We start from the raw sequence: 27,388 nt of genomic DNA, 5'->3' as shown, positions 1-27,388 counted from the left end.
AACAAGGCCTTTAGCCAAGCTTCGAGAAATTCGTCCAAAAATTGTGAGAGGAGTTGATGTCAGAAGGCGAGCACACCTTCATGAAATTATGAAAGTACAAGCTTGTTAATCAAGGGCCACGACTCTGGTAAAACGTGATGGAGTTGAGCAAAATTACAATATGCGTACTACTGCAGGGTTTCCCATATATAGACCATTGTGTGGCGCTGCGCCACACAATGGATTCCTATCACCACACAATCAGACTCGCGATTTTGGAAAAAAAAAAAAATTCCGTTGCGTATCGTTCCGTTCATTCATCGTGCTCTTTCTTCTTGTTTACATGCGCACGCACACACCCACACACAGACAGAGAGAGAGAGAGAGGTGTGTACACAGGCCTGCCGTTGCGCATATACCCGGACTGCAAGTAGGCCCGTTAGGCTAATTAAAAATAACACAGCCTTCCTGATTTGCCTTCTGACCCCTTATTTTAAAAAGGTAGCCTACGTCGTGCTCGTGATGAGCTTTATCATAGCCTTCTTGGCTTACATGAAACGGACATCCCTGAGTCAGGCTATAAACCAATTTTGACGCATACAGTAGCAACTTGACGCGAGGAACCGGCCTTATTGCATTATCCCATTTATCCCGCTTCAGCATTCATGCAAGTTATTAATAATGGCTTGACATTCACAATAAATAAGGATTTCCCACTAGCCTAAATAAAATTTTGTTATACTCGCAGGGATGCCTAGTTGATGCTATCTATTTTATTATTTTGTTGTTACATTATACTATTTATTTCATTTTAGTATTGGTTGAGGCAAGTGTTGAGTTCAATATTTAAAATAACCTCCAGCTTGGTTTTTGCAATTTATTCCTTGAATGTCAACTAAAGAATGATTGAAAGATTGCCACCAAAAATGCAAAAAACTAAAGGTAAAAACTAAACTTTAACTTCAATTTTGGTGAGTAATTTTCATAAATTTAAAAAAAAGACAGGTTTTCCACCAACATCAAGCCCAGCAAACTAATGGCCTGCCCTGTAATGTAAAGTTGGGTCGAGGAATGAAACCAGGCAGGGTTCTGGTAAAAATTGTTTTAGCTGTCTTCTCTTAAAGAACTTAAAAGAATTTAGATTGAACTGAATAATCTCAAATGCTTCTTGTAGCTTTAAAATAGTCCCAGCGGGTGACTCTGAAGAAAAATACTGTGTGTTTGAACACCGTCCGCTGTAAACACTTTGCATACACCCCAATGACCGACTCCACCGACCGCCACGACACCACCGCGCACGATTCCCTCATCGGCACAGTGGAGCACCACAAATTGCTACTTGGTCTGTGGGAAACACTGTACTGACATATAATAATACCTCTTGCCAACTTTCATGAAATTCCTCCAAAAATTGTGCGAGGAGTTGATTTCGGAAGGAAAACACACTCATGAAATTGTTAAAAGTATAATTTTGGTAATCAAGGGCTGTAACTCGGGTAAAATGTGACCCAGTTGAACGAAATTGCAATATGCGTATTACCGACGTACAACAAAGAATCCTGCCAAGTTTTGCGAAATTCCTCCAAATATTGTGAGAGAAGTTGATTTCAGAAGGTGAGCACTTTTCCCAGGAGGGACATGGCCACGACATAATCCCCTTTCGGTCTGTGGAGGATAACAAAAACTGATTGAAAATATCATGAAAATTAACAGTTATAAGTGATTTGAAAAAAAAAAAATCCTGTTTTTCATGGATCATTCCGGTTTGGTGATCCGGATCACCACCAAAACTCATAGCAACTTCGTTCAGCCCAGAGGTATTCTGCATGTGAAATTTGATGCCGATTGGTTGAAAACTGAGGGAGAAACAGCGTCCTAAAAATGTTAGGAGAATAAGAAGAAAGATCCTGAGTGAGAGTAACAATCTGCACCAGCGCTGCTAGCGCAAATTAATTATATCATGAATTAATGAACCGCTGGGTGTCTCAAAAGGTGAGATACATGCCACTAGCTGCGTAAATAGAAGCAACTGCAGAGAAGCGAGACTAGAGCAGGTCACACTAACACATCATACTTCGGTGTTAAAAACCTCACCAGAATTTCTTTGGCTTAATCATTCATTCAGCTTTAATCCCATATAACCCACAGGACCATTTATGGAGGTGTTTGATCATCCAGGCACAACTCCGACTCAGTATTAGGTCACTGTGAATGTGTTACAGATGACTGGTGACTGATACTGACCTTTGACCTTGACATAGATGAGCTCAGGGTTTACACACAGTGCAAGGTTACTGGGCAGAGTCCACGGTGTGGTGGTCCATGCAATCAAGCACACACACTCGTCCTCCAGCAAAGGGAAGTTCACAATGACGGATGGATCCTGAACGTCCTGTTATTAAAAAAAAATAATAACAGTAATAATAAATAAATGGCACAGTCAGTTATGGGATGACACTCGGCCCCATAGTTTGGTGAAGCTTAGCTTTATTGATTTTAGATGTACCAAAATGTTGAGAAACTCATATACATCATTTTTTTTCAGATTCTTTTAAAGCGTCTATTTATATTTTTACAAGTTAAAAAATTAACTCTGGCCCAGTTGGAATAGATTTACTCAGCTCTGTCCCATTTTCCAATAAAACAACTTGAAAACACATACAGTACTTTGCGAAAGTCTTAGGCACGTGTAAAGAAATGCTGGAGACCAAAAATGGCTTTAAGATAATGAAATTAAATGTTTCAACATGTAAAAAAAAAAGTAAGCCATAATAAATAGAGTCAATATTTGGTGTGAGACGACCCTGAGGGAGGGAGGGAGGGAGGGAGGGAGGGATGGATGGATATAGTAGTTTCAGGTCCAATGAATGCAGTTTTATAAGGGAATGAGCTGTAGGTTTTACTGAGCGTCTTACAGAACCAGCCCCAGTTCTTCTGGACACTTTGACTGTCTCACTCGCTTCTTCATTTTCCACCAAAACCCAGCAGCCTTCATTATGTTTTCTTTTTTCATCTGAAAAGTGCTCTCTTATGGAATATGCTGCTCAGATACAAACTTTTTTTTCTGTAACATTTAATTTTGTGCTGGAAAATTAACGAACGTTTGGACTCTAAAATGTTTTTGTACTGACTCGATAATGTAGAAGTCATAAAATAGAAATCTATAACAAAGTTTGTATGAAAAAATAAATTAATTAAAAAAAATTTTTTAAAAATCGGGTGCCGAAGACTTTTGCACAGTACTGTATGTTGCTTCAATCGTAGACAATTTGCTTTTCTCCAATTACAAGTTTTTAACAAGAATCATCAGGAGATGACGTTTCCCCCCGGCCCCTACATAAAACCCTGCTCCAAATTATCCTAAGTTGAACTGGTTGCCATGGAAATATGGAACAAATTAAAAATAATAATAATAATAATAATAATAATTCACAGAAATCCTAAAATTCCAAAAGGCACAACCGCTCTAATCAGTTAACATAACTGTCAAGTTTCGTGAAAAAAAAAAAAAGAATTCCTAATAGTTTTTGAGTTATGCTCCGGAAACTAAAATGCTGACAGACGGACAGATAGAGCGATAGCTATATCCCCCTGCATTATATGCCAGGGGGATAAAAATCCATAAAAATGACAGTTGTGACTCTGCAGCTGAATTCTGGAAAACAGCTGGAAAAATGATGAAAAATTGGGTATTGATCGAAATTTATCAAAATTATATTTCTGGCAGAAAAATTAACACAAAATTTTTTTTTTTTTTAATTTAAAAAAAAACCCAAAAACATCTGTCTAAAGATGTCCAAGGCATTGCTAGCTGAAAAAAAAAAATCTCAGTCGAGTGAACAGTCGAAGATGAGCTGAGTGACATTTATCTCAGGTCATGAGAAACTGAGGCCATATTTTTAATTTGTCCATCAGATTTACTACACATTAAATATAAATGAAGTCAATAAATATTAGATGTTTTTTAATGTCTTTCAGAGGAACTGGAATTAAAATGTATACGGACCAAAGGTTTCCATTTCAGGACGTAAGAGAAGTTACAACTTTAATTAAAGGGGAACTGAAGGCAAATTTTTTTTTAATCATCATCAAAATTCTATTTCTCGTTTTATTAAATATCGGAATGCATTTATTTTTGATCGCTATTTTGTCGCTGCTAGAGCAAGTTATGAGTGTTTGAAATACGCTCTGTAATATATCAATCCATATGTCAAAGTGATGGCCGTAAACAAGATGCGTTGAGACCTGTGCGAGACATCGTAGGACCGAAGTAAAACGTACAGCGGAAATCAAAGTGACCGACATCTCCCAACATTGTCAAAAGACGCGCGCGCCCTCTTTCGAATGCTGATGTAATCAAGCTGGAAGTTTTGTTTGTGTTGATAGCGATCAGGAAAGTTTGAAAAAAAGTAGGCAGTAATCGTCATTTAAACTCGTTTTTGTGCAATACTTCGTTTGGAAAACAGTTTTCAAAATGGCGGCGCTGACACCTGGCTGACACTTCGCGTTTCGAAGTCTCGCACAAGTCTCGTGAAGATCGCGTGGATAAGCAACGCCTGCCGTGGACCAAACGAACTAAATTCAACATGGCTAAAAACCGAATAGGCCGATAAGTATAATATTTAATTGGAATTAGTTGCCAATACAAGTTATGATATAAGGTTACTAAAACCGAAAACGTAATTTAATAACACGTTAATTAAGAAATAAAGCAAGTTTAAAAATGACTTCAGTTCTCCTTTAAGCTTAGGTGTTTGATGTGTACCTTGTAGTTCTGGTGTGATTCGAAGTTGGAGAGTGGTGTGTTACAGGCTGTGGAGAATGGCATGACCTTCACTCCTCTGTACACCAGACCTTTATCATAGAGCTGCTTAAACACCCACCTGGGGGGGGGGATAAATAAATAAAAAATAAATAAAAAGGACAGCAATAAATGGTGTATGTACACTGTCTGGCTGAAATAACACCAGCATTTGGATTTAAATAAGCAAATACAAAAGAGCCTCTGATTGGATAATTACTGCAGTGATTAATACGGTTCAGTTGGCAGCAATTCGTTTAACTCTGACTGATGCAGTGAGTAGCTTCTCATTTCTTCAGTGTATCCCGTGGTCATGGGTTTCAAAAGGGTCAAATCACTGGTCTGCATCAAGCAAAGAAAAACAACTAGGGAGATTGCTGGAATTCCAGGAATTGGGTGAAAAAACATCCAGCGCATTATTAAAACCCGGAAGGATAGTGCCGAATCATCAACTTCACGGAAGAAATGAGATCAGAAAAAAATCTTAACTGACTGATCAGACATCACTTAAAGCTAGAGTGCCATTCAGAGTTTTCAAGTCTAGGTCATAAACAGAATTTTCCCCGACACTCAGTTATTTTTGTTTAGTTGTTTAGGTACTGAATTTGAATCGCAGACTTCCAATTTTATTTTCCTCAATAAATAAGCGACCAAGTATAATATTTTTTGTCTCATTTGTTTAACTGGGTTCTCTTTATCTACTTTTAGGACTTGTGTGAAAATCTGATGTTGTTTTAGGTCATATTTATGCAGAAATATAGAAAATTCTAAAGGGATCACAAACTTTCAAGCACCACTCTATACATTTTCAGTGATGTTCAAGTCGGGAGATGACGAGGGCCGTTCCAAAAGCTTCGGCTTGCATGTCTTTCAGCAAAAGTATTAACCGAACAAACATTTTCCAGTTAACAATTAAACGATCTGAGGAGAATTTAGCTGTCAAATGTAGGCTGGATGGATTTACACTTTTGTAGCATATGGCTCGAATACATCACAAACTTCCTGAAGAGGGCTGAGCATATACTGTATCATCCTGACACTCAAAGCACATGATATGAAGTGCTATGGAAAGAAAACACACTTTAATACAATACAAAGATCTTAAGGGCGGCACGGTGGTGTAGTGGTTAGCGCTGTCGCCTCACAGCAAGAAGGTCCGGGTTCGAGCCCCGTGACCGGTGAGGGCCTTTCTGTGTGGAGTTTGCATGTTCTCCCCGTGTCCGCGTGGGTTTCCTCCGGGTGCTCCGGTTTCCCCCACAGTCCAAAGACATGCAGGTTAGGTTAACTGGTGACTCTAAATTGACCGTAGGTGTGAATGAGAGTGTGAATGGTTGTCTGTGTCTATGTGTCAGCACTGTGATGACCTGGTGACTTGTCCAGGGTGTACCCCGCCTTTCGCCCGTAGTCAGCTGGGATAGGCTCCAGCTTGCCTGCGACCCTGTAGAACAGGATAAAGCGGCTAGAGATAATGAGATGAGATGACAAAGATCTTAAAAGGTTTTGCCGACTTACCAGACAGTTTCCATGAACCACGGGTAGAGGGTCTTGTAATCGTTCTTGAAGTCGATCCAACGGCCCATTCTCTTTACTGAAACCTGAATTACACAAAGACCGCGGTGTTTTTCAGCCAGGCTCAATTTCAATATCGAGAGCAAAAGCACATTTCAGTTTGGGCCATTAATCAAAAAGAGTGCTACACTTTGTTATGGCTGCTATTAATCATAATCAAATGCATATTTGTTGGACTGGAGTTACTCTCAGAAAATAACCAGCATAAAATCAAAATGAAATCCGGAACCACCTACACCGTCTCGAAACCTGATTTCCACACCTTACCTTACACAACAAACAAAGAAGCCACCTGTGTAATGAAGCACAGCTTATTATTGACTACATCATCCATGGAAAGAATAAACGCCTGTCTCCTGGGCTCTTTAATGAGATCAGTCAAGCGATTTCATCCTCGCTTGCTGCATTTTAAGTCTCTTCGTTGGTGAGAAATTACAAGTTGTTCAGGGAATCCAAGATTAAATCACCTTAGCAAAAGTTACAGTACCACTTAAAAAAAAAAAAAAAAAAAAACACATACGATGTTTAAAAGACTAAACCTCTCATATACAGTTGTGGTCAGAAGTTTACATACAATGACATGAATGCCATCTTGGCTATGAATATCATGGCAATATTTGGGCTTTCAGTAATTTCTCTGAACTGTTCTTTTTCTGTGGCAGAATGTACAGCATACATCTTTCATAAAAAAAAAAAAAACACTAGAATTTGGTGCACAAGTTTTAATTTTCTTTATACGAGTGATTCCACGCTTATGGGTACTGAAATGGGGACATGAACTTATTCACCTAAAACCATTTCTTTTTTTACCATCAGGTCACAAAACATGTAATCTTTAATGAATGATATGTTAAAAGATAACTTTAATTTTCTGAGATGTAATAAAAACATTTATATGCCAAAGTCAAGCCTATGAGTTCCAAAATGATGTCTGTTACATTACTTCTGTTACGATTGTCCATCTCGCGTCTGTTACAAATTAATTACAATCTCGCTATATACCATGTTAATCTTATTGAAAGAATGTGTATGTTTATTCTACTACACATGTTTATTAATTATATTTGCTAAAACATCACCTTCCTATGTTTCAAAAAGTAATTCTACATTGTTAAAATTGAGAATATATATGTCCACAACACTTCTGTTACGTTCTGACTTTGGCATATAAATATGTTTTTATTACATCTCAGAAAATTAAAGTTATCTTTTAACATATCATTCATTAAAGATTACATGTTTTGTGACCTGATGGTAAAAAAAGAAATGGTTTTAGGTGAATTTTTAAAAATAAGTTCATGTCCCCATTTCAGTACCCATAAGCGTGGAATCACTCATATATTATTATTAGACATACTCTCCATATCAGCATTCTTGAAGGCCAATGCAAGTTTACGTGCAACTTGGTGTTGTTAGCGCGGCAGTCCAGTTAGCTACACCAGTGTTTCCTAACCTTTCTTGAGCCACGGCACATATTTTACATTCGAAAAATCCCACGGCACACCACCAAGCAAATTGTCACAAAAAAGCGTGTGTGTGTGTGTGTGTGTGTGTGTGTGTGTATATAAATAAAATGACCATCTCATCTCAATTTACTCACAATTTACTTACTCTGTGTGAAACCTGGGCCTGTTTAGTTGAACACAAAGCTGATATACTTGCAGGAATTGAAGAAAGACACACACAAAGATCTTCCTCAACAGCTCAGAGTCTCTCTCCTTTTTTTAGGTTTTATAGCAGTCATGCTTGAAAAGCCCAGCTCGCATAGATAGGTTGTGGAAAATCACCTTTTTTGCTTTCTTCTGACCTCTACTCATACTTGGGCCTTCATCTGGGTCAGAATTTTCTCCAGGCCCCAGTTTGGATTGTGTACTTTTTCTTTTCCAATATTTATCCATCGCCATCACCGCTGTCACACCCAAAGCATTACTAATTCTATTGTTTGAATGGCAACAGGTAGATACACAGGTTAATTAGCTACCTGCTGCCATCTAGTGGAAGAGTATTTGATTGTTTTGCCTGTTACTATAGGTCGCTGGCATAGATGAATAAAGACAAATTATTTACAGTAAATAAATAATTTTCGGAACAATTAAGTGAAATTTGATAATTTCCCACGGTACACCTGATGATCTCTCATGGCACACTAATGTGCCGCGGCACAGTGGTTGGGAATCACTGAGCTACACCCTAGCTGGTGTAGTGTTAGCGCAGGCCAATGCGCAAGCAGTCAAGCTGACTAATATTATTATTTTCCCTGGGTAATTCACTTAATTACTTTTACAACCAACATCGACAACTCCACACAACAGAGTGACCTGGCATCCAAAATTCTCTCAATCTTCCATTTTTAACGAAGCAAACCTCGCGGCCATGTTTGTTTACAAACTGTCTCAGTCACTCGCTAGTGTGGAAGTTCTACATCTCCAACGTGTCTCTTTTCTAGTTTTTCGATGTCCGTTGGCATGTTTTTCTCTTGTAAATATGTGTGAAGAACATCTAATGAAGTTTTGGTCGCCTTCCGGATGTTCAGCGCGTCTTTAGTTTCAATTTCCAGTTTATTTATTTAGTGCTTAAACCGAGCACTGGATTAGCCTCGTCTTCTCTCTTCCCTGGCCAACAAAGAAATGACTGTGTGCATGCGCAGCAGAAAAGTTGTCATTGGATCTTTGCATCAGCTCTGACATATGATGTGATGTCTTGACAACATGCAATATTCTAACAATATTGCACGCTCATTCTCCATTGGGGAGAGTGGCGTAATACATGGAGGATAAGCTACATGATAACAATATTGCATGTTATCAATAAACCCGCTAGAAGGGAACAGAATACATGTGTGTTATTTACCAGCTGGGAGGTCCATATCGTGAAATACCGTGACCGAGGTCTTGAAAGTACTGAGCGAGGCCCTCTGGGCCGAAGTCAGCATTCAAGGCCAAGGTCACGGTATTTCACCATACAGACCAACCTTAAGCTGGTAAATAATATATTTTTTCTTTACCAAATTCTAACAGAAAATGAGAGCGCATGAAAGGGAAAACCGAGGCGAGCCGCCATTTTAAATCCTCATTCACGGCTGTAATGCAAATTGCTTCCTCCTCGGTATACAAGTGCACTTCCATGGCAGGAAAAAAAACATTTTGCCGTCTATGTAGTCCCCTATTTATACAAAATTGAGTCATTCAGGATTCAGCCATGTTTTTGCTCGGCGTTAGCAACAGTTAGAGGTTTTTAGCTTTCTCCTGAAATGTTTTCTTTCATTTCTTCTTCCTCAGGGTAGTAAAACTCGCTTTCGCTGTGAAGACTGTCGTTATCACGATCCATGATGTAAAATTAATGCTATTCTCCTGAAAAATGCTGGGAAAAATTTATAAAATTTTTGATATTATAAAAAAATATATATATGTTGACAAAAAATGCTACTATGTTTTTTGTTGTTGTGAACGAGCGAGTCACCAGAGTTCTGTAACTGGGGTCTGTATCGTAGGATACGGACCCGCTCGCCAGCCAATTAGAGCGCAGGATTTGATGGAAACCGCACCGCGAAAAAAATAAATGTTTTTATTCCATGGAAAAAGTGGCCTGTATGTACGTATATTATGAGATATTTCCATCATATCCTGATGTTTTAGAGAAACAGTTTATTGATTTTGCAACTGTAATATTTACCATGAAGAGAAATAAAAGATATTATTTAAGAGAATAAGCAATATAAATTTGTTTTGCTTTAGAGATTTTGTGTTTTATACAGGAATTTTTATATATTTTTTGTACATTTGACAATGTTTTGGAATTTAGCTATTTATTAATCCCTGTAATGTACATTTGATCATATTTAAATGCTAATTTTCGTGAAATAAGTATTATTATTATTATTATTATTATTATAATATCCAATTGTATTCAAGTGCACATCTTTAATTCACCAAGCAACTGAACTGAAGATCATTTACCCAAATATCTCTCTCTCTCTCACACACACTCACCTCCCACTCATTGGCGTATCTCATCACGATACTCCTGCACTGCTTGTTGTACTCCGCTATCCCCATCTTAGCGACATCCTCTGGTCCTTTAATTCCCAGTGTCTTATCAATCTCATATTCCTAAAAAAAAAAGGGAGGAAAAGTCTTAAAATGAGTCAACAGGCAACCTGTCCACACATAAGCTAGCAGCGTCCTTAAAGAATGAAGTGAAGATGACAAAACCTATTACTCGGTGGGGAGTGAAAAATATGACATCAATCAGCAGGCTGTAGTAAAAACCTAATTACAAAGGAGTTAAATAAGGAATAAAACACGACAGGGCGTGCTGTTACAATTCTCAAAAAAATGAATAATCAACGACAGGGTGGTGTGATGCAAAATTTGAATTTTGAATGTGAATTCCGTATTCCTCTGATACCATAGCAATTTGCCGATGCTTACCATTTTTCATTTATCAAAGAATGATGCATTTCAGGCATTAAGTGGAGGTTATGCGGTTACATAATTACGTGCTGGATAGTCGCAATTATTCTATCCACATTCACTGGATATCAGCAAATTGTGCGCTCTGACTGGCTACTCTACTACTACACTATCAGCTCATATAGACCCCTTTCACTGACGTCACCCGAAACCGGAAGTAAACAGACCCTGCGCCATTTTGGAAGCCCAACAAACTCGTGATAAGGGGATAATAACGGCAGCGGTATGTGAACCCACGAGAATAAAGTGGAGTGGCAAACGACTTAAACAAACAAATCTGAGCTGTTTTATTTATGATTTATTGGCCCAACAGTAGACTCGGGCCCAATCCCAATTCTAATTTCTACCCCTCCCCCTCCCCCTCCGCCTTCCCCTTGGCCCTTCCCCTTGAAACTGAGCTACAAGGGATAGGGCTTGAAATTCAACCCTTACGTATTGGGATAGCCCTTCAACGATCGCATATGTCATCGCGTACCTCCGTCAGCGTTTACGTTAGCAAAACGCGACCAAATGCGTCATTGGCTGCGACCAGCCGCTACAGTCAGAGCCAGAAATCTCTGCTGGCAGGGTGTGATTTGTTAACTAACACCACTGAATGGGATATCTTTGGCGCTTCGTGCACCACATCCGACAGAATGAGGTGTCAGAACACTCATGTAAACAATAAAAGCGAGAATAACAGAACAAAACGTACGCAGTCAAGCAACCGAAAACAATACTCACTCCCAAAGCTTTTTAGCAGCAGCTTGGATTTCAGAAATCGCTGCTCATTCTCAGCTCGAAAGCGAATCAAGCGGCGTGTTTCCTCTGGATAACAACTTAAAACACGTAAATAATGGAGAAAATACATTTATGACAATCTTTCGCCGCGGGAACCGCCATCTTTCTGAAATCCGCATGAAATCTCGCTGAAATCCGCATGGCATTGTGGGGAAATCACTCAAACCCCTTCGTTCGGAGTCAGCTCCAGGAAAATCTCCGTTTGGAGGGGTACAGAAGCCCTACCCCTTCCCCTACCCCTCCGCGTTAACTGGGATTGGGATACCCCTACCCCTTCACGTGAACGCGCAAAATGGAGGGGAAGGGCCAAGGGGTTGGTCCAAGGGGTGAAATGGGATTCGGCCTTGAAAGAAACCTGTGTGAGACTTGGCAAAAAACTGTGGATATAATGGATAAGTCTGTGCATGATCTGCGGACACTTTGAGGTAAGCAAACGCAAGAAATTCAGATTTAAAACATGCTAAATTGGCCCCAAGTTGGTAACTGTATGAGGAGCAAGCCTCCCAGACTTCTACAATTTAATAATAATAATAATTTAGGATGGTTTGGGGCTTGCTCGCTGCTGCCAGGTTGGTTGTTGAGTAGCCTGACTGTTTTTTTTTTCTTGCGTGTGGTATCATTGTTGACGCGAGGTTGTTTTTTGAACATGCCAATGCGGACACGATTTCCCCTGATGAGTTATGACTTCAGACGCGATGCGTGTGTGGAGGTGTGGAGTCCGCGTGATATGTGCGCAAGATAGGCTTCTCATGTGTTTGGAGAGCCGCGCTCCGAGACAAGCGCAAGCACACACACCCCCAAGGGGAAAAAAGGGACCCCCCCGAAAATATCGGCATAGTTCGAACACTGAGTGTAGGCACTGGGTGTAAACAACAAATAGTTTACAATGTCTGGGTAGCAAACAGATGGCAGAATTGGTGTCAGGTCCTCCTTATGTTTCCATTCTCCCTTGCCCCGAGTCTTATCATATGGGTCAAACCCATCAATCACAGCCAGTTTCTCCACATACCGTGCCCTTTCTGCAGCTGGTAATGTACTCACATAACCAGAATTATCATCCATCGTGTCACTTTACTCTCGCTCGTACTTTGTTTTATATTGTGAGTGCATGTACTTGGTCTTCCAATATGGCGCCTAACAAAATCTCGCGGCGCGGTGACGTCATGTGAAAGGGGTCTATACCGTGAGTAGAGAAAAACAAAATGGCAGAGCGTGTTGCTGAACCAACTCAGGACGAAATCAAAACTCTACTCGAAAACAAGACCCCAACAAACACCAAAAAAAAAAAACAGCAAAAAATATGGAATAAAAATATATGATGGTAAGAACTTTTTTTTTCCAAGAATTATTGCATTTTTCACACATTGCTGCTGTCATTTCGCCGGTTTGTTTTCGAAGCGGAAATGATTTTGTCGGACATTTTGTATAAAAGTTTTTATTTCTCGAATTTGCAAAAAAATAAAAAAAATGCTCCGTTTCTCAAAATCCAGTGAATGTGGATAGAATAAAACAGTTATTCCACTCAATCTCGTCCTACATGGCTGCTAGCTGACTCGGTGCTACGAGCCTCGTCAGCTATCAGCTCATGTATGACTCGATTTGGTGGAATAACTGTTAAATATTATCTCGCTCACATATTTTTGGATAAGTACACATAATTGATATCTCTTCACAACATTTGAATAAAAATTCAAGTTTAAAAAAAAAAACAAAAAAAAAAAAACTGTAGACTGATATCGGGTACAGCTTCTGTATAATACAGTTTGGTGCGTCTCATAACGGTTTTGTAGTGCACTATATAGTGGGCGAGTGGATCATCCGAACACAGCACAAGTCTCCATGTCTGAGTGACCTCCAGAGAAAGACGTAATCCAGTGAGCATTGCCTTCTGCTTTAGAACTGGGGAGGTTGTTACAGTGGTGCTTGAAAGTTTGTGAACCCTTCAGAATGTTCTATATTTCTGCATAAATATGACCTAAAACAACATCAGATTTTCACACAAGTCCTAAATGTAGATAAAGAGAACCCAGTTAAACAAATGAGACAAAAAATATTATACTTGGTCATTTATTTATTGAGGAAAATGATCCAATATTACATATCTGTGAGTGGCAAAAGTATGTGAACCTCTAGGATTAGCAGTTAATTTGAAGGGGAAATTCGAGTCAGGTGTTTTCAATCAATGGGATGACAATCAGGTGTGAGTGGGCACCCTGTTTTATTTAAAGAACAGGGATCTATCAAAGTCTGATCTTCACAACACATCTTTGTGGAAGTGTATCATGGCACGAACAAAGTAGATTTCTGGAGGACCTCAGAAAAAGTGTTGTTGATGCTCATCAGGCTGGAAAAGGTTACAAAATCATCTCTAAAGAGTTTGGACTCCACCAATCCACAGTCAGACAGACTGTGTACAAATGGAGGAAATTCACGACCATCATTACCCTCCCCAGGAGTGCTCGACCAACAAAAATCACTCCAAGAGCAAGGCGTGTAATAGTCGGCAAAGTCACAAAGGACCCCAGGGTAAAGTCTAAGCAACTGAAGGCCTCTCTCACATTGGCTAATGTTCATGAGTCCACTATCAGGAGAACAGAAGAAGAAGAAACCTTTGTCACATGCACACTTCAAGCACAGTGAAATTCATCCTCTGCGTTTAACCCATCTGAAGCAGTGAACACACGCGCGCGCGCACACCCAGAGCAGTGGGCAGCCACACTAGAGGGCCCGGGGAGCAGTCAGGGGTTAGGTACCTTGCTCAAGGGCACTTCAGCCCAAGGCCGCCCCACATCAACCTAACTGCATGTCTTTGGACTGTGGGGGAAACCAGAGCACCCGGAGGAAACCCACACAGACAGGGGGAGAACATGCAAACTCCACACAGAAAGGCCCTTGCCAGCCATTGGGCTCAAACCTAGAACCTTCTTGCTGTGAGGCGACAGTGCTAACTACTACACCACCGTGCCGCCAACACACTGAACAACAATGGTGTGCATGGCAGGGTTGCAAAGAGAAAGCCACTGCTCTCCAAAAAGAACATTGCTGCTCGTCTGCAGTTTGCTAAAGATCACGTGGACAAGCCAGAAGGCTATTGGAAAAATGCTTTGTGGACGTATGAGACCAAAATAGAAATTTTTGGTGTAAATGAGAAGTGTTATGTTTGGAGAAAGGAAAACACTGCATTCCAGCATAAGAACCTTATCCCATCTGTGAAACATGGTGGTGGTAGTATCATAGTTTGGGCCTGTTTGGCTGCATCTGGGCCAGGACGGCTTGCCATCATTGATGGAACAATGAATTCGGAGTTATACCAGCAAATTCTAAAGGAAAATGTCAGGAATCTGTCCATGAACTGAATCTCAAGAGAAGGTGGGTCATGCAGCAAGACAACGACCCTAAGCACACAAGTCGTTCTACCAAAGAATGGTTAAAGAAGAATAAAGTTAATGTTTTGGAATGGCCAAGTCAAAGTCCTGACCTTAATCCAATCGAAATGTTGTGGAAGGACCTGAAGCGAGCAGTTCATGTGAGGAAACCCACCAACATCCCAGAGTTGAAGCTGTTCTGTACGGAGGAATGAGCTAAAATTCCTCCAAGCCGGTGTGCAGGACTGATCAACAGTTACCGGAAACGTTTAGTTGCAGTTATTGCTGCACAAGGAGGTCACGCCAGATACTGAAAGCAAAGGTTCACGTACTTTTGCCACTCACAGATATGTACTATTGGATCATTTTCCTCAATAAATAAATGACCAAGTATAATATTTTTGTCTCATTTGCTTAACTGGGTTCTCTTTATCTACTTTTAGGACTTGTGTGAAAATCTGATGATGTTTTAGGTCACATTTATGCAGAAATATAGAAAATTCTAAAGGGTTCACAAACTTTCAAGCACCACTGTATGTGTCAAGTCCTGATTTTTGCCTCTTGTGCCAGAGTGGTCTAGAAGGCTGGGAGTCTCAGACATAGGGATGTCAATCCAGTGTGCTCATTAGAATATTAGGTCAAGTCCATTAGGACTGTTCTCAGATCAGATCAGTGCGTTCAGCTGGGTTGTGCAGGCCTATCATACAAAATCTCATCTCATTATCTCTAGCCGCTTTATCCTTCTACAGGGTCGCAGGCAAGCTGGAGCCTATCCCAGCTGACTACGGGCGAAAGGCGGGGTACACCCTGGACAGGTCGCCAGGTCATCACAGGGCTGACACATAGACACAGACAACCATTCACACTCACATTCACACCTACGGTCAATTTAGAGTCACCAGTTAACCTAACCTGCATGTCTTTGGACTGTGGGGGAAACCGGAGCACCCGGAGGAAACCCACGCGGACACGGGGAGAACATGCAAACTCCACACAGAAAGGCCCTCGCCGGCCCCGGGGCTCGAACCCAGGACCTTCTTGCTGTGAGGCGACAGCGCTAACCACTACACCACCGTGCCGCCCCATCATACAAAATAATCTGCAATATTTAAAGAATATTTTAAATCATTAAAAAGATACATCATGTCTTAAAGTAACCAGAACGTCAAGGACGTAGTAGCTCATCTGGCCTGCCATCAAAAACAACCACGATGACCAAAACATCAACCAGAACTGAAATGTGACGATGTGAGAGAGGACCAAACTCCACGACAAATTGTTTACAACAGGAAAAATCAACAAAAGGACTCAATTTTGTTCCTCGAGGGAAGATCGACCCAAAACATCGATCAGAACTGAATTCGCATGATCAGTGAGAGAGGAGGTACAATTCTAGTCAGAAGGAAATGCATCAAGTTGACCTCATTACTACTTTGTTCGCAAAAAATTGGCAATACAGTGACCACGTTTTGTGCAGAAGGTCGAGTTCTTTCAAATAAAACAAACAATCAGAACGGAAATCCATTGAGAACCGAGGGAGGAGACACAATTTAACTGAAAATAGGAAAATCAACAAATGAATCATCAAGTTTTGTTCCCTGAGGGAAAACATCGATCAGAACTGAAATCAGGTGAGAACTGCGAGAGGAGATACGATTCTCATGAGAAGTCCGAAAACTCGTTAAGTTGACCTAATTAGCGGTTCGTTAGCAAAAACTGATAATGCAATGACCAGGTGCTGTGCAGAAGGACGAATTCTTTCAAACAAAACAATCAGAACGGAAATCTGTTGAGAATTGACGGAGGAGATACGATTTAACTGAAAATAAACAAAGTTGTAAACAAATTGTTGCCAACAAACGCACGACCAAGTTTTGTTCCTCAACGGAAGATCTACCCAAAACATCGATCAGAACTGAAATCGGATGAGAACTGAGAGAGGAGATACAATTCTAGCGGAAAATTCGTCAATTTGGCCTGATTAGTAACTCGTTAGCAAAAAATTGACAAAACAACGACCAAGTTTTGTGCAGAGTGAGGAGTTCTTTCAAACAAAGCAAATCGGAAAGGAAATCCATGGAGAACTGATGGAGGAGATACGATTTAACTGTATTGTGGACGACGGACACCACGCCATAGCAACAGCCTTATGACCAGATGAGCTAATGATGGACTGTTTCTCTTTTGGCAGTTAAGTTAATACCAATAGTGTGCAAAGCAGTCAAGGTAAACGGTGGCTATTCTGAAGAATCTAAAGCCTCGGTCACAACCGGCCGTACGTGCTCCTACGGCCGGTCTACGTGCAAAAAACGCAAGAAACGCACGGAGGGCGCGCGTGTGACGTGCTGATTTTCGAGCTGTAGACTGGCCGCAGAGGTTCTTTGTCATGTCAAACAAACTCTACGGGCGCTTATGTTTTTTTCAGGTTGCAAGACAAACTTACGGCCAACGCGCGTCTTTCTCCACGAACAAAAAAGACGCAGCGATTTGGGAAACGCCAAAAATCGCACGGCCAAAAAATCGTACATCCGGTTGTGACCTCGGCTTAAAGTATGAAACGCTGATTTTTAACATTTTTTTTGTTTGTTTACCACATACCATATGTTCCATGTTATTTTATATACCGGTAGTTTTGACGTCTTCAGTCTCGTTCTACAATGTAGAAAACAGTCAAAATACAGAAAAACCCTATGAATGAGTCGATGTGTCCAAACTTTTCATTTGGTACTGTACCTTCAACAACACTCCTGCCGACAGATTTCTAGATCCGATACACAAATGTTTCTTCGTGTCCCAAGCGTAAAACACCTCCATTTAAGAAAAACCCACTTTTGCTGTGCCAATATTCTCCACATTTCATGGCAGCTACACAAGTTGCCTTTATAATTCTGCTGACACTTTATGGGATTGAATATTTTTTCATCACTGTACCACCCACCATTACAGTCAATTATATTAGCTCTGGATTATTAAGCCTCAATGATCATTTGCATCGTTGTGTTACATAAAATGTCGAAACCTTGCCACGAATAGCCTGGAGGAGAACACGGAGGAAGCGGCAGAGAGAAGTAACTCACCGTACGTTTGACGTCTCCACCCTTTAGACTACCAAAACCTGTTCTCCCAGGCGAACAGAACTGACACGCACTTAAGATAGATGTGCTACCTGCCCCATATTCATTTATAATCTGTGTATATCACCACAGTAAAACCCATCTGATCGAAACGTTACTTAGAGAGTTGTGCGAGTCCTCTAATCGTATAGCACAAATCATCACGCACACACTCACCTCTGAAGGCAAATTTTATCAGCGTCAAAATTCTATTTCTCATTTTATTAAATATAGGAATGCATTTATTTTTGATCGCTATTTTGTCGCTGCTAGAGCAAGTTATGAGTGTTTGAAATACGCTATGTAATATATCAGTCCATATATCATAAACAAGATTCGCTGAGACCTGTGCGTACAGCGGAAATCAAAGGTGAGCAACATCGTCATTTAAACTCGTTTTTGTGCAATACTTCGTTTGGAAAACAGTTTTCAAAATAGCGGCACTGACACTTGACGTCTCGAAGTCTTGCACAAGTCTCGTGAAGATTGCGCGGATAAGCGACGCCTGCCGTGGACCAAACGAACTAAATTTAACATGGCTAAAAACCGAATAGCCCAATAAGTATAATATTTAATTGCAATTAGTTGCCAATACGAGTCATGATATAAGGTTACTAAAACTGAAAACATAATTGAATAACACGTTAATTAAGAAATAAAGCAAGTTTAAAAATGACTTCAGTTCTGGTTTAATACAATTTTACATCCACAGTTTCATGAAAAAGGAAAATACGTTCGTAGTGTGTGGGTTTTTTTTTTCTTCCTCTATCCGCATTCACTGGATATGAACAATTGTGTACTCCAGTTGGCTACTCTACAACTAGGCTACGGAAAATGTGACCAAATTTAATGAAATTACAATATACGTATTACTGATATATAACAAAGAATCCTACCAAGTTTCATGAAATTCCTCCAAAAACTGTGAGAGAAGTTGATTTCAGAAGATGAGTACCCTTCCTGGGACGGACGGGCAGACATCACCATGACATGATCCCCCTTCATGCCTTTCAGCCAGTGGGGGATAAAAATCCGAGTCCTCATCACCAATTTACGAGTCCAAATGCAGTTAATGCATGAGTCTGAGTCATCAGTGCTCAAGTCCAAGTCAAATCACGAGTCCTTAAAATTAGGGCACGAGTCCTGGACTCAAGTACTACAAGCCTGATTGACATTTTCGTCAATGTATTACCACTTGGGAGCCTCCAAGCTATAAGTTGTACGTTTTCAGACGGAGGAAATTCTTCAGGGTGGAGGGCTTTGCGGGTTCTTGGTAACATGACAAGCCTCGGGGGTTTTTTGGGGTTTTTTTTAAGCAAAAAATTTGAGGCTGGTGAGGGTACAACCGTTTATACACTACTGTTCAAAAGTTTGGGGTCACTTTGAAATGTCCTTGTTTTTGAAAGAAAAGCACTGTTCTTTTCAATGAAGATCACTTTAAACTAATCAGAAATACACTCTATACATTGCTAATGTGGTAAATGACTATTCTAGCTGCAAATGTCTGGTTTTTGGTGCAATATCTCCATAGGTGTACAGAGGCCCATTTCCAGCAACTCTCACTCCAGTGTTCTAATGGTACAATGTGTTTGCTCATTGCCTCAGAAGGCTAATGGATGATTAGAAAACCCTTGTACAATCATGTTAGCACAGCTGAAAACAGTTGAGCTCTTTAGAGAAGCTATAAAACTGACCTTCCTTTGAGCAGATTGAGTTTCTGGAGCATCACATTTGTGGGGTCGATTAAATGCTCAAAATGGCCAGAAAAATGTCTTGACTATATTTTCTATTCATTTTACAACTTATGGTGGTAAATAATGCCGCTTTTCCACTACAAACGCGGCTGAGTGGGGCTGAGCCGTGCCGTGCTGAGTCGAGCTGAGTGGGGCTGTTGGAGTTGCATTTCGACTACAACCGCGCTGAACCGTGCTGGCTGGAAGTGGGTGGACACATTGGGTGGAGTTAGCGAAAGTGGGTGGACGTCACGTGATGTCGTTAGGCGGCGCAAACAGTGACATCAGTGACCTTTTAAGCGGTAGTCTCACGACCCGGAGAGTAAACAATAAACATGGAGGACATGGAGTCGTTAGTGTTGCTGGTCTTGGTGCTGTGGCTTGTTGTCACCGACAACGCCAACAGATACTGGCAAGAGCGTATAGATGAGGCGAGGTGCATAAGGCTTCAGAAATTCTCGTAATTCTTCTTCTTCCGGGTTTACGGTGTTTACAGATCCCAGCGTGCTCGCGGGGCGTGTGTGGGCATGTGAGGACACTCCTCCTCACCAATCAGTGCACAGGGGAGTGTCTCCTCACGCCCCTAGCCCCACTCGGCTCGGTTTGGCTCGCTTCAGCCCCACTCCAAAACCGTGCGAGTTTTGGGTGCTGAGTAAGGCTGAAGCGAGCTGAGTCGTGCTGCTCTGAGGTAGTCGAAACGCAAGCCGTGTCGGGCTGAAGTGAGCTGAAAAAGGGTAGTGGAAAAGGGCCATAAAAGTGTGAGTTTTCATGGAAAACACAAAATTGTCTGGGTGACCCCAAACTTTTGAACGGTAGTGTAGTTGCTATAACAAGTGATACCAAGAACTATCTTGTTCTGTTGATGTTCAATAATGAAAATTATAAATAGACAGAAATATTGTTTAAAAAAAAAGAAGTTAGTTTGCAAAACACTGGCATATTAAAAAAAAAACACATCAGAACATACTGTTAAGTTCAGGGTAGCCCCAGTAACACTTTCAAGACTCACATCATGCAGGACCACAACACTCCGTCATTGATTATAATCGTAACAGCACATCCGGTTACGTTTTCTTCTTTACAAATCAAATCTATTGTACAATCCACACCACACCTACCACCTGAGCGTGGTCTGAAATGATTAAAATCCAAACCAATCGCAGTAAATTACTGAAGCACATTAGCGCATTCCAAATGGCACATTTTGCAGGAGATGAAAACCCCGGATGCCATCAGGTATCAAAAATAACAGCACAACAGTTTTGGAGTTCTTACCACAGGCAAGCCGTGACAATCCCAGCCAAACCTCCTATCCACATGGAAACCGCTCTGGTGAGCGAACCTTGTGACAACATCCTTGATAGTGCCAGCTAGAATGTGGCCATAATGTGGGAGACCGGTAGCAAAGGGCGGTCCATCGTAGAAAGTGTACCTGCAACCATAAACACACACACACACACCGGTCAACCGTCAGTTAGTCACAATCCACCAAAAGCCAAATCAGCCATATGTGCCATAGATATGGATAAAATTAACACGGCACTCCCAGTGACAACAGATATACAGTGTCTTGCAAAAGTATTCATCCCTCTTGGTGTTTGTCCCGTTTTGTTGCCTTACAATCTGGAATTAAAATGGATTTTTGGGGGCTTTGCGCCATTTGATTTACACAACATGCCTCCCACTTTAAAAGGTGAAAATTGTTGTTTTATTGTGACACAAACAATAAGATGAAAAAAAAAAAACAGAAATCTGGAGTGTGCATAGGTATTCACCCCCCAAAGTCAATACTTTGCAGAGCCACATTTTGCTGCAATTACAGCTGCAAGTTTCTTGGGGTATGTCTCTATTAGCTTAGCACATCTAGCCACTGGGATTTTTGCCCATTCCTCAAGGCAAAACTGCTCCAACTCCTTCAAGTTAGATGGGTTGCATTGGTGTCCAGCAATCTTCAAGTTATGCCACAGAGTCTCAATTGGATTGAGGTCTGGGCTTTGATGAGGCCATTCCAAGACATTTAAATGTTTCCCTTTAAACCACTCCAGTGTAGCTTTAGCAGTATGTTTAGGGTCATTGTCCTGCGGGAACGTGAACCTTCATCCGAGTCTCAAACCTCTGGCTGACTCAAACAGGTTTTTCTCCAGAATTGCCCTGTATTTAGTGCCATCCATCTTTCCTTCAGTCCTGACCAGCTTTCCTGTCCCTGCAGATGAAAAACATCCCCACAGCATGATGCTGCCACCACCATGCTACACAGGAATGGTGTTCTCAGGATGTTGGGTTTGCGCCACACATGGTGCTTTCCACGATGGCCAAAAAGATCAATTTTAGTCTCATTTGACCAGAGAATCTTCTTCCATGTGTTTGGGGAGTCTGCCACATGCTGTTGGGCAAACTCCAAACATGTTTTCTAAAGCAATTACTTTTTTCTGGCTACTCTTCCATAAAGCCCCACTCTGTGGAGTGTACGGCTTAAAGTGGTCCTCTGGACGATTACACCCATCTCCGCTGTGGATCTTTGCAGCTCCTTCAGTGTCATCTTTGGTGTCTTTGTTGCATCTCTGATTAATGCTCTCCTTGCCTGATCTGTGAGTTTTGGTGGGCGGCCTTCTCTTGTCAGGTTTGTAGTGGTGCCATATTCTTTCCATTTTGCTATAATGGATTTAATGGTGCTCTGTGGGATATTGTTTTATAACCCAACCCTGATCTATACTTCTCCACAACTTTGTCTCTGACCTGTTTGGAGGCTTCTTGGTTTTCATGTTGTTTGCTTAGTCGTGTTGCAGAGTCAGGGTCCTTCCAGAACAGGTTGATTTATACCGACATCATGTGACACTTTGTTTACACACAGGTGGATCTTAATCAACTAATTATGTGACTTATGAAGTGAATTGGTTGGACCAGCTCTTATTTAGGGGTTTCATATGAAAGGGGGTGAATACCTATGCACACTCCAGATTTCTGGTTTTTCATCTTATTGTTTATGTCACAATAAAACAACAATGTGCACCTTTAAAGTTGTGGGCATGTTGTGTAAATCAAATGGTGCTAACCCTCAAAAAATCCATTTTAATTCCAGCTTGTAATGTGACAAAACAGGACAAACACCAAGGGGGATGAATACTTTTGCAAGACACTGTACAAATGTTAAAGCAATCGGTCCAGTATTTTCTCTCACTTGGTCCTGTTTTTGGATTGTTTCAGACACTCCTGGAAGCAGTCCTTTTCAGTCCAGAATTGAAGAACGCGTTCCTCTTCTGAGGGAAAGTGAACTGACTCAGGTACGGGTTCCACCATGATGCCTACAATACAGCAACAATGCATGTGTGTGTGAAAGGGCACAAATATTTCTACTTGTTAGTTATCACGCTGAATGAAAAGGCGTTACCGCATGCTTAATTTACGCCAAAGCTAAGTGTTTCCTGCACTACTAGTTTGGTAGAATTTCAGTGCGTCTTGCATGCATCACTGTGTGTTCATAATTCATATGTACTTACTGACCGAGTTCAGTCGGACCAGACGGGAAAACATTTAGCTCGAGGTCATGCCGTACAAATGACCAAGAGCCAAGTATTTTCCCGTCCGGCCTACGGTATAAGCATTTCATCATATGACTTTTTTAACTAACATACACAGTGGAAAACGATGAACAATGGTGTTTGAAAAACAAACCAATCAATTATTATTTGATTAACAGCAAACCATTTATATGCCGAATCACCCTTGCACAAGATTGAAACAACGGTTTGAATTCTATAAAAAAAATGCAACTGACTTTACTGTTCTCTTGAAATTAAAATGATTTTAAGATAACATTGTTTGTAAAAGTCAGTTCAGTTTGGCGGCACGGTGGTGTAGTGGTTAGCGCTGTCGCCTCACAGCAAGAAGGTTCTGGATTCGAGCCCAGTGGCCAACGTGAGCCTTTCTGTGTAGATGTTCTCCCCGTGTCCGCGTGGGTTTCCTCCGGGTGCTCCGGTTTCCCCCACAGTCCAAAGACATGCAGGTTAGGTTAACTGGTGACTCTAAATTGACCGTAGGTGTGAATGTGAGTGTGAATGGTTGTCTGTGTCTATGTGTCAGCCCTGTGATGACCTGGCGACTTGTCCAGGGTGTACCCCGCCTTTCGCCCGTAGTCAGCTGGGATAGGCTCCAGCTTGCCTGCGACCCTGTAGAACAGGATAAAGCAGCTACAGATAATGGATGGATGGATGGAAAGAATTTAGCAAAGACAAAAGTAGCTATATACATAGAATGAATAAAAAATATAGAAGAATCTGAAATATACAAATTTGAAAAGTGGACAAATTTAAAGAGCATGAAGTGGTTAAAGTCCAAGTTGTACAGTATGTCCCGGAATGTGCAAAAATAGGTCGCATGATATGAATGTGTGAGAGGAAGAGAATGTGTGTAATAGATAGATAGATAGATAGATAGATAGATAGATAGATAGATAGATAGATAGATAGATAACCAAGCTGTACAGTATGTGTGCGTGCCAGAATGTACAATAATTCTCAGAAAGAACTAGAAAAGCACTCTGCGAATGCAGACCTCCACCAAGAATCATTTAAAAAAAATTCCGGGGGGCGTCGTGCCTCAGGTGGCAAAGGTGCCATACCATAAATCCGCGGACCCGGGTTCGATTCCGACCCGAGGTCATTTCCCGATCCCTCCCCGTCTCTCTCTCCTGCTCATTTCCTGTCTCTACACTGTCCTATCCAATAAAGGTGAAAAAAGCCAAAAAAAAATCTTTAAAAAAAAAAAAAATCCGGGATCCAGAAGGTGATCCGGATCGCCGCCAAAATTTTATGGATTGTTACTTGTGCCCAGTCACACCTCTGGAAAAAATTTCAGAGCAATCTGTTCATAACTTTTTCCGTAATGTTGCTAACAGACAAACCAACAAACAAACCAACGCTACCGAAAACATAACCTCCTTGGCGGAGGTAATGGCATGATTCTGAAACTCAGCACTGACACTACCTGCTGTATTTCATCTCATTCAGTAAAATAATAAATTTCATTCTCATCTCATTATCTCTAGCCGCTTTATCCTGTTCTACAGGGTCGCAGGCGAGCTGGAGCCTATCCCAGCTGACTACGGGCGAAAGGCGGGGTACACCCTGGACAAGTCGCCAGGTCATCACAGGGCTGACACATAGACACAGACAACCATTCACACTCACATTCACACCTACGGTCAATTTTGAGTCACCAGTTAACCTAACCTGCATGTCTTTGGACTGTGGGGGAAACCGGAGCACCCGGAGGAAACCCACGCAGACACGGGGAGAACATGCAAACTCCACACAGAAAGGCCCTCGCCGGCCCCGGGGCTCGAACCCAGGACCTTCTTGCTGTGGGGCGACAGCGCTAACCACTACACCACCATGCCGCCCCTAAAGTAATAATAATTAAAAAAATTTAATGTATCTATAATGAGATACTTTCACTTTAAAGTGTACATTACAGATTTTTCCATCGATACAAATCACAATGTTTAGCTGTTTTATCAGACAGTCTTGCATTTGAAAAAGTCTGGGGGAAATAAAAGTACAGTTAATAATAATAATAATAATAATAATAATAATAATAACTGCACTTTTATTTCCCCCAGACTTTTTCAAATGCAAGACTGTCTGTCTGATAAAACAGCTAAACATTGTGATTTGTATCGATGGAAAAATCTGTAATGTACACTTTAAAGTGAAAGTATCTCATTATAGATACATTAAATTAATAATAATAATAATAATAATAATAATAATAATTTTAAAAAAGCACTTAGAACTGGAATTAAATATTACATAGTTATTAACAGCTGTTCCTTTTATTAAGGGTTATTATTTAATTATAAAATATTATAAAAACAGTCATTTATGTTTGTTTGTTTGTTTGTTTGATTGAGCTTTCAGTGACATCAGTTGCATCAGACACTAACTCAGCTTTAGCTTTAGCATTAGCTTGCTATTAGACTTCCACTGAAAGTTGGGCTGTCCGCTCCGAGTCCACCTTCAGATCGCTTTCATTTCACCGCTTTCTGCACTTTCTGTCTTTACGATGAACAAAATAACAAACCCAGGTCTCACAACCGCAACACAAACTCCAGGCTTTGAAACGCTGTTACTTACACGCGGCGGCTCTCAGCCGGGATGCCGGAGAAGAAGAAGCAGGAGGCGGAATCACAACGCGGAAATGATGCAACAGAAGAGAAAGCATGGCCGGAAACGGAAATACAAATTCATAACATGAGCTGCGATTCAATCTGTAAAGTTTTTTTTTAATTAGATAAAGGAAAATATACAAACTCTCAGGGAGGATATGGATTAAAATTAAAGATTAGGGGATACATGTAAGAGAAAAAAATGTGCATGTAAATTACATTTTAAATTCGGCAATTAAATGAACACATAACGGAGCAGAGACAAAAGGAAAAGGATTCATAAATCACAATAACAAATAACGAGCAATCTCTATACTTGTTTTCCGTGCAATTCTACAGTCTATTTTTTTGAGAGGCAATAAAAACATTTTAAAGTCATTAATAAATCCAGGGAAGGAGGGCTTCTCCATTTTGCACAGTGAATGATATTTACCCCTTCATAAAATTATGTTAATAATGTCCGAAGCAGAAAAGGGCTAATTATCCATGTATTAAATAATATGATATAATTCAAAGGATGGAACATCATTAATTTTAAGTGATACCCAGTTTTTTTATATCTGATCAAAAACAATGAGAAACAGGACATAAATAAAACAAATGCTCCAGTGTTTCATCATCATTATTGCAGAAGGAACACTGATCCGCCTCAAAATTAAATCTTTGTTTTAGAAGCTCTGCCACAGGATAAATCTTATTGATGATTTTGAAATGCGTTTCTTTAACTTTAGACAAAATAGGCCATTTAATAAATTTTGAATATGCTTTGTTTAAAGTGCCCGGAGTTACAAAATTAGAACCCTGCCAAGTTATCCCTCTGCAATAATCATGAAACATTTTGGATTTCAAGGAGAATGGCAGACATCTTATCAGTGTAGACAGTGGAACTGTTTACAGTCTTAATGCCATTACAATGTGTAGAAGAAACCCAGAAAGAGATATATAATCTCATCTCATTATCTGTAGCCGCTTTATCCTGTTCTACAGGGTCGCAGGCAAGCTGGAGCCTATCCCAGCTGACTACGGGCGAAAGGCGGGGTACACCCTGGACAAGTCGCCAGGTCATCGCAGGGCTGACACATATGCCGCTTTTCCACTACAAACGCGACTGAGCCGTGCCGTGCTGAGTTGGGCTGAGCCGAGCTGAGCGGGGCTGTTGGAGTTGCATTTCGACTACAACCGCGCTGAACCGTGCTGGCTGGAAGTGGGTGGACACATTGGGTGGAGTTAGCGAAAGTGGGTGGACGCCAGGTGATGTCGTTAAGCAGCGCAAACAGTGACATCAGTGATCTTTTAAGCGGTAGTCTCACGACCCGAATAGTAAACAATAAACATGGAGGACATGGAGTCGTTAGTGTTGCTGGTCTTGGTGCTGTGGCTTGTTGTCACCGACAACGCGAACAGATACTGGCA

The 27,388-nt window shown here is 40.9% G+C and overlaps 1 protein-coding gene across 2 annotated transcripts in view; it reads right to left on the bottom strand.

Moving 5' to 3' along the window:
- Positions 1-26,004, bottom strand: part of iars1 (isoleucyl-tRNA synthetase 1) — a 307,104-nt gene extending 281,100 nt beyond the window's left edge. The window contains exons 1-7 of one of the 2 annotated variants that reach the window (XM_060910911.1): positions 25,944-26,004; positions 22,991-23,114; positions 21,088-21,244; positions 10,339-10,458; positions 6,293-6,375; positions 4,745-4,862; positions 2,224-2,371 (exon numbers count right to left, since the gene is read on the bottom strand). In XM_060910911.1, coding sequence (XP_060766894.1) covers positions 2,224-2,371; positions 4,745-4,862; positions 6,293-6,375; positions 10,339-10,458; positions 21,088-21,244; positions 22,991-23,109 — 745 coding nt within the window. In that variant the 5' untranslated portion in view covers positions 23,110-23,114; positions 25,944-26,004. Of the gene's footprint in view, positions 1-2,223; positions 2,372-4,744; positions 4,863-6,292; positions 6,376-10,338; positions 10,459-21,087; positions 21,245-22,990; positions 23,115-25,753; positions 25,885-25,943 lie in introns of those variants that run through there. The other variant, XM_060910910.1, reaches the window with a different exon arrangement.
- Between the last annotated feature and the right edge of the window lie 1,384 nt (positions 26,005-27,388).

Source organism: Neoarius graeffei, chromosome 26 (assembly GCF_027579695.1).
Source record: "Neoarius graeffei isolate fNeoGra1 chromosome 26, fNeoGra1.pri, whole genome shotgun sequence".
Taxonomy (NCBI): Eukaryota; Metazoa; Chordata; class Actinopteri; order Siluriformes; family Ariidae; genus Neoarius; species Neoarius graeffei.
This window is presented reverse-complemented; position numbering and strand designations above follow the sequence as displayed.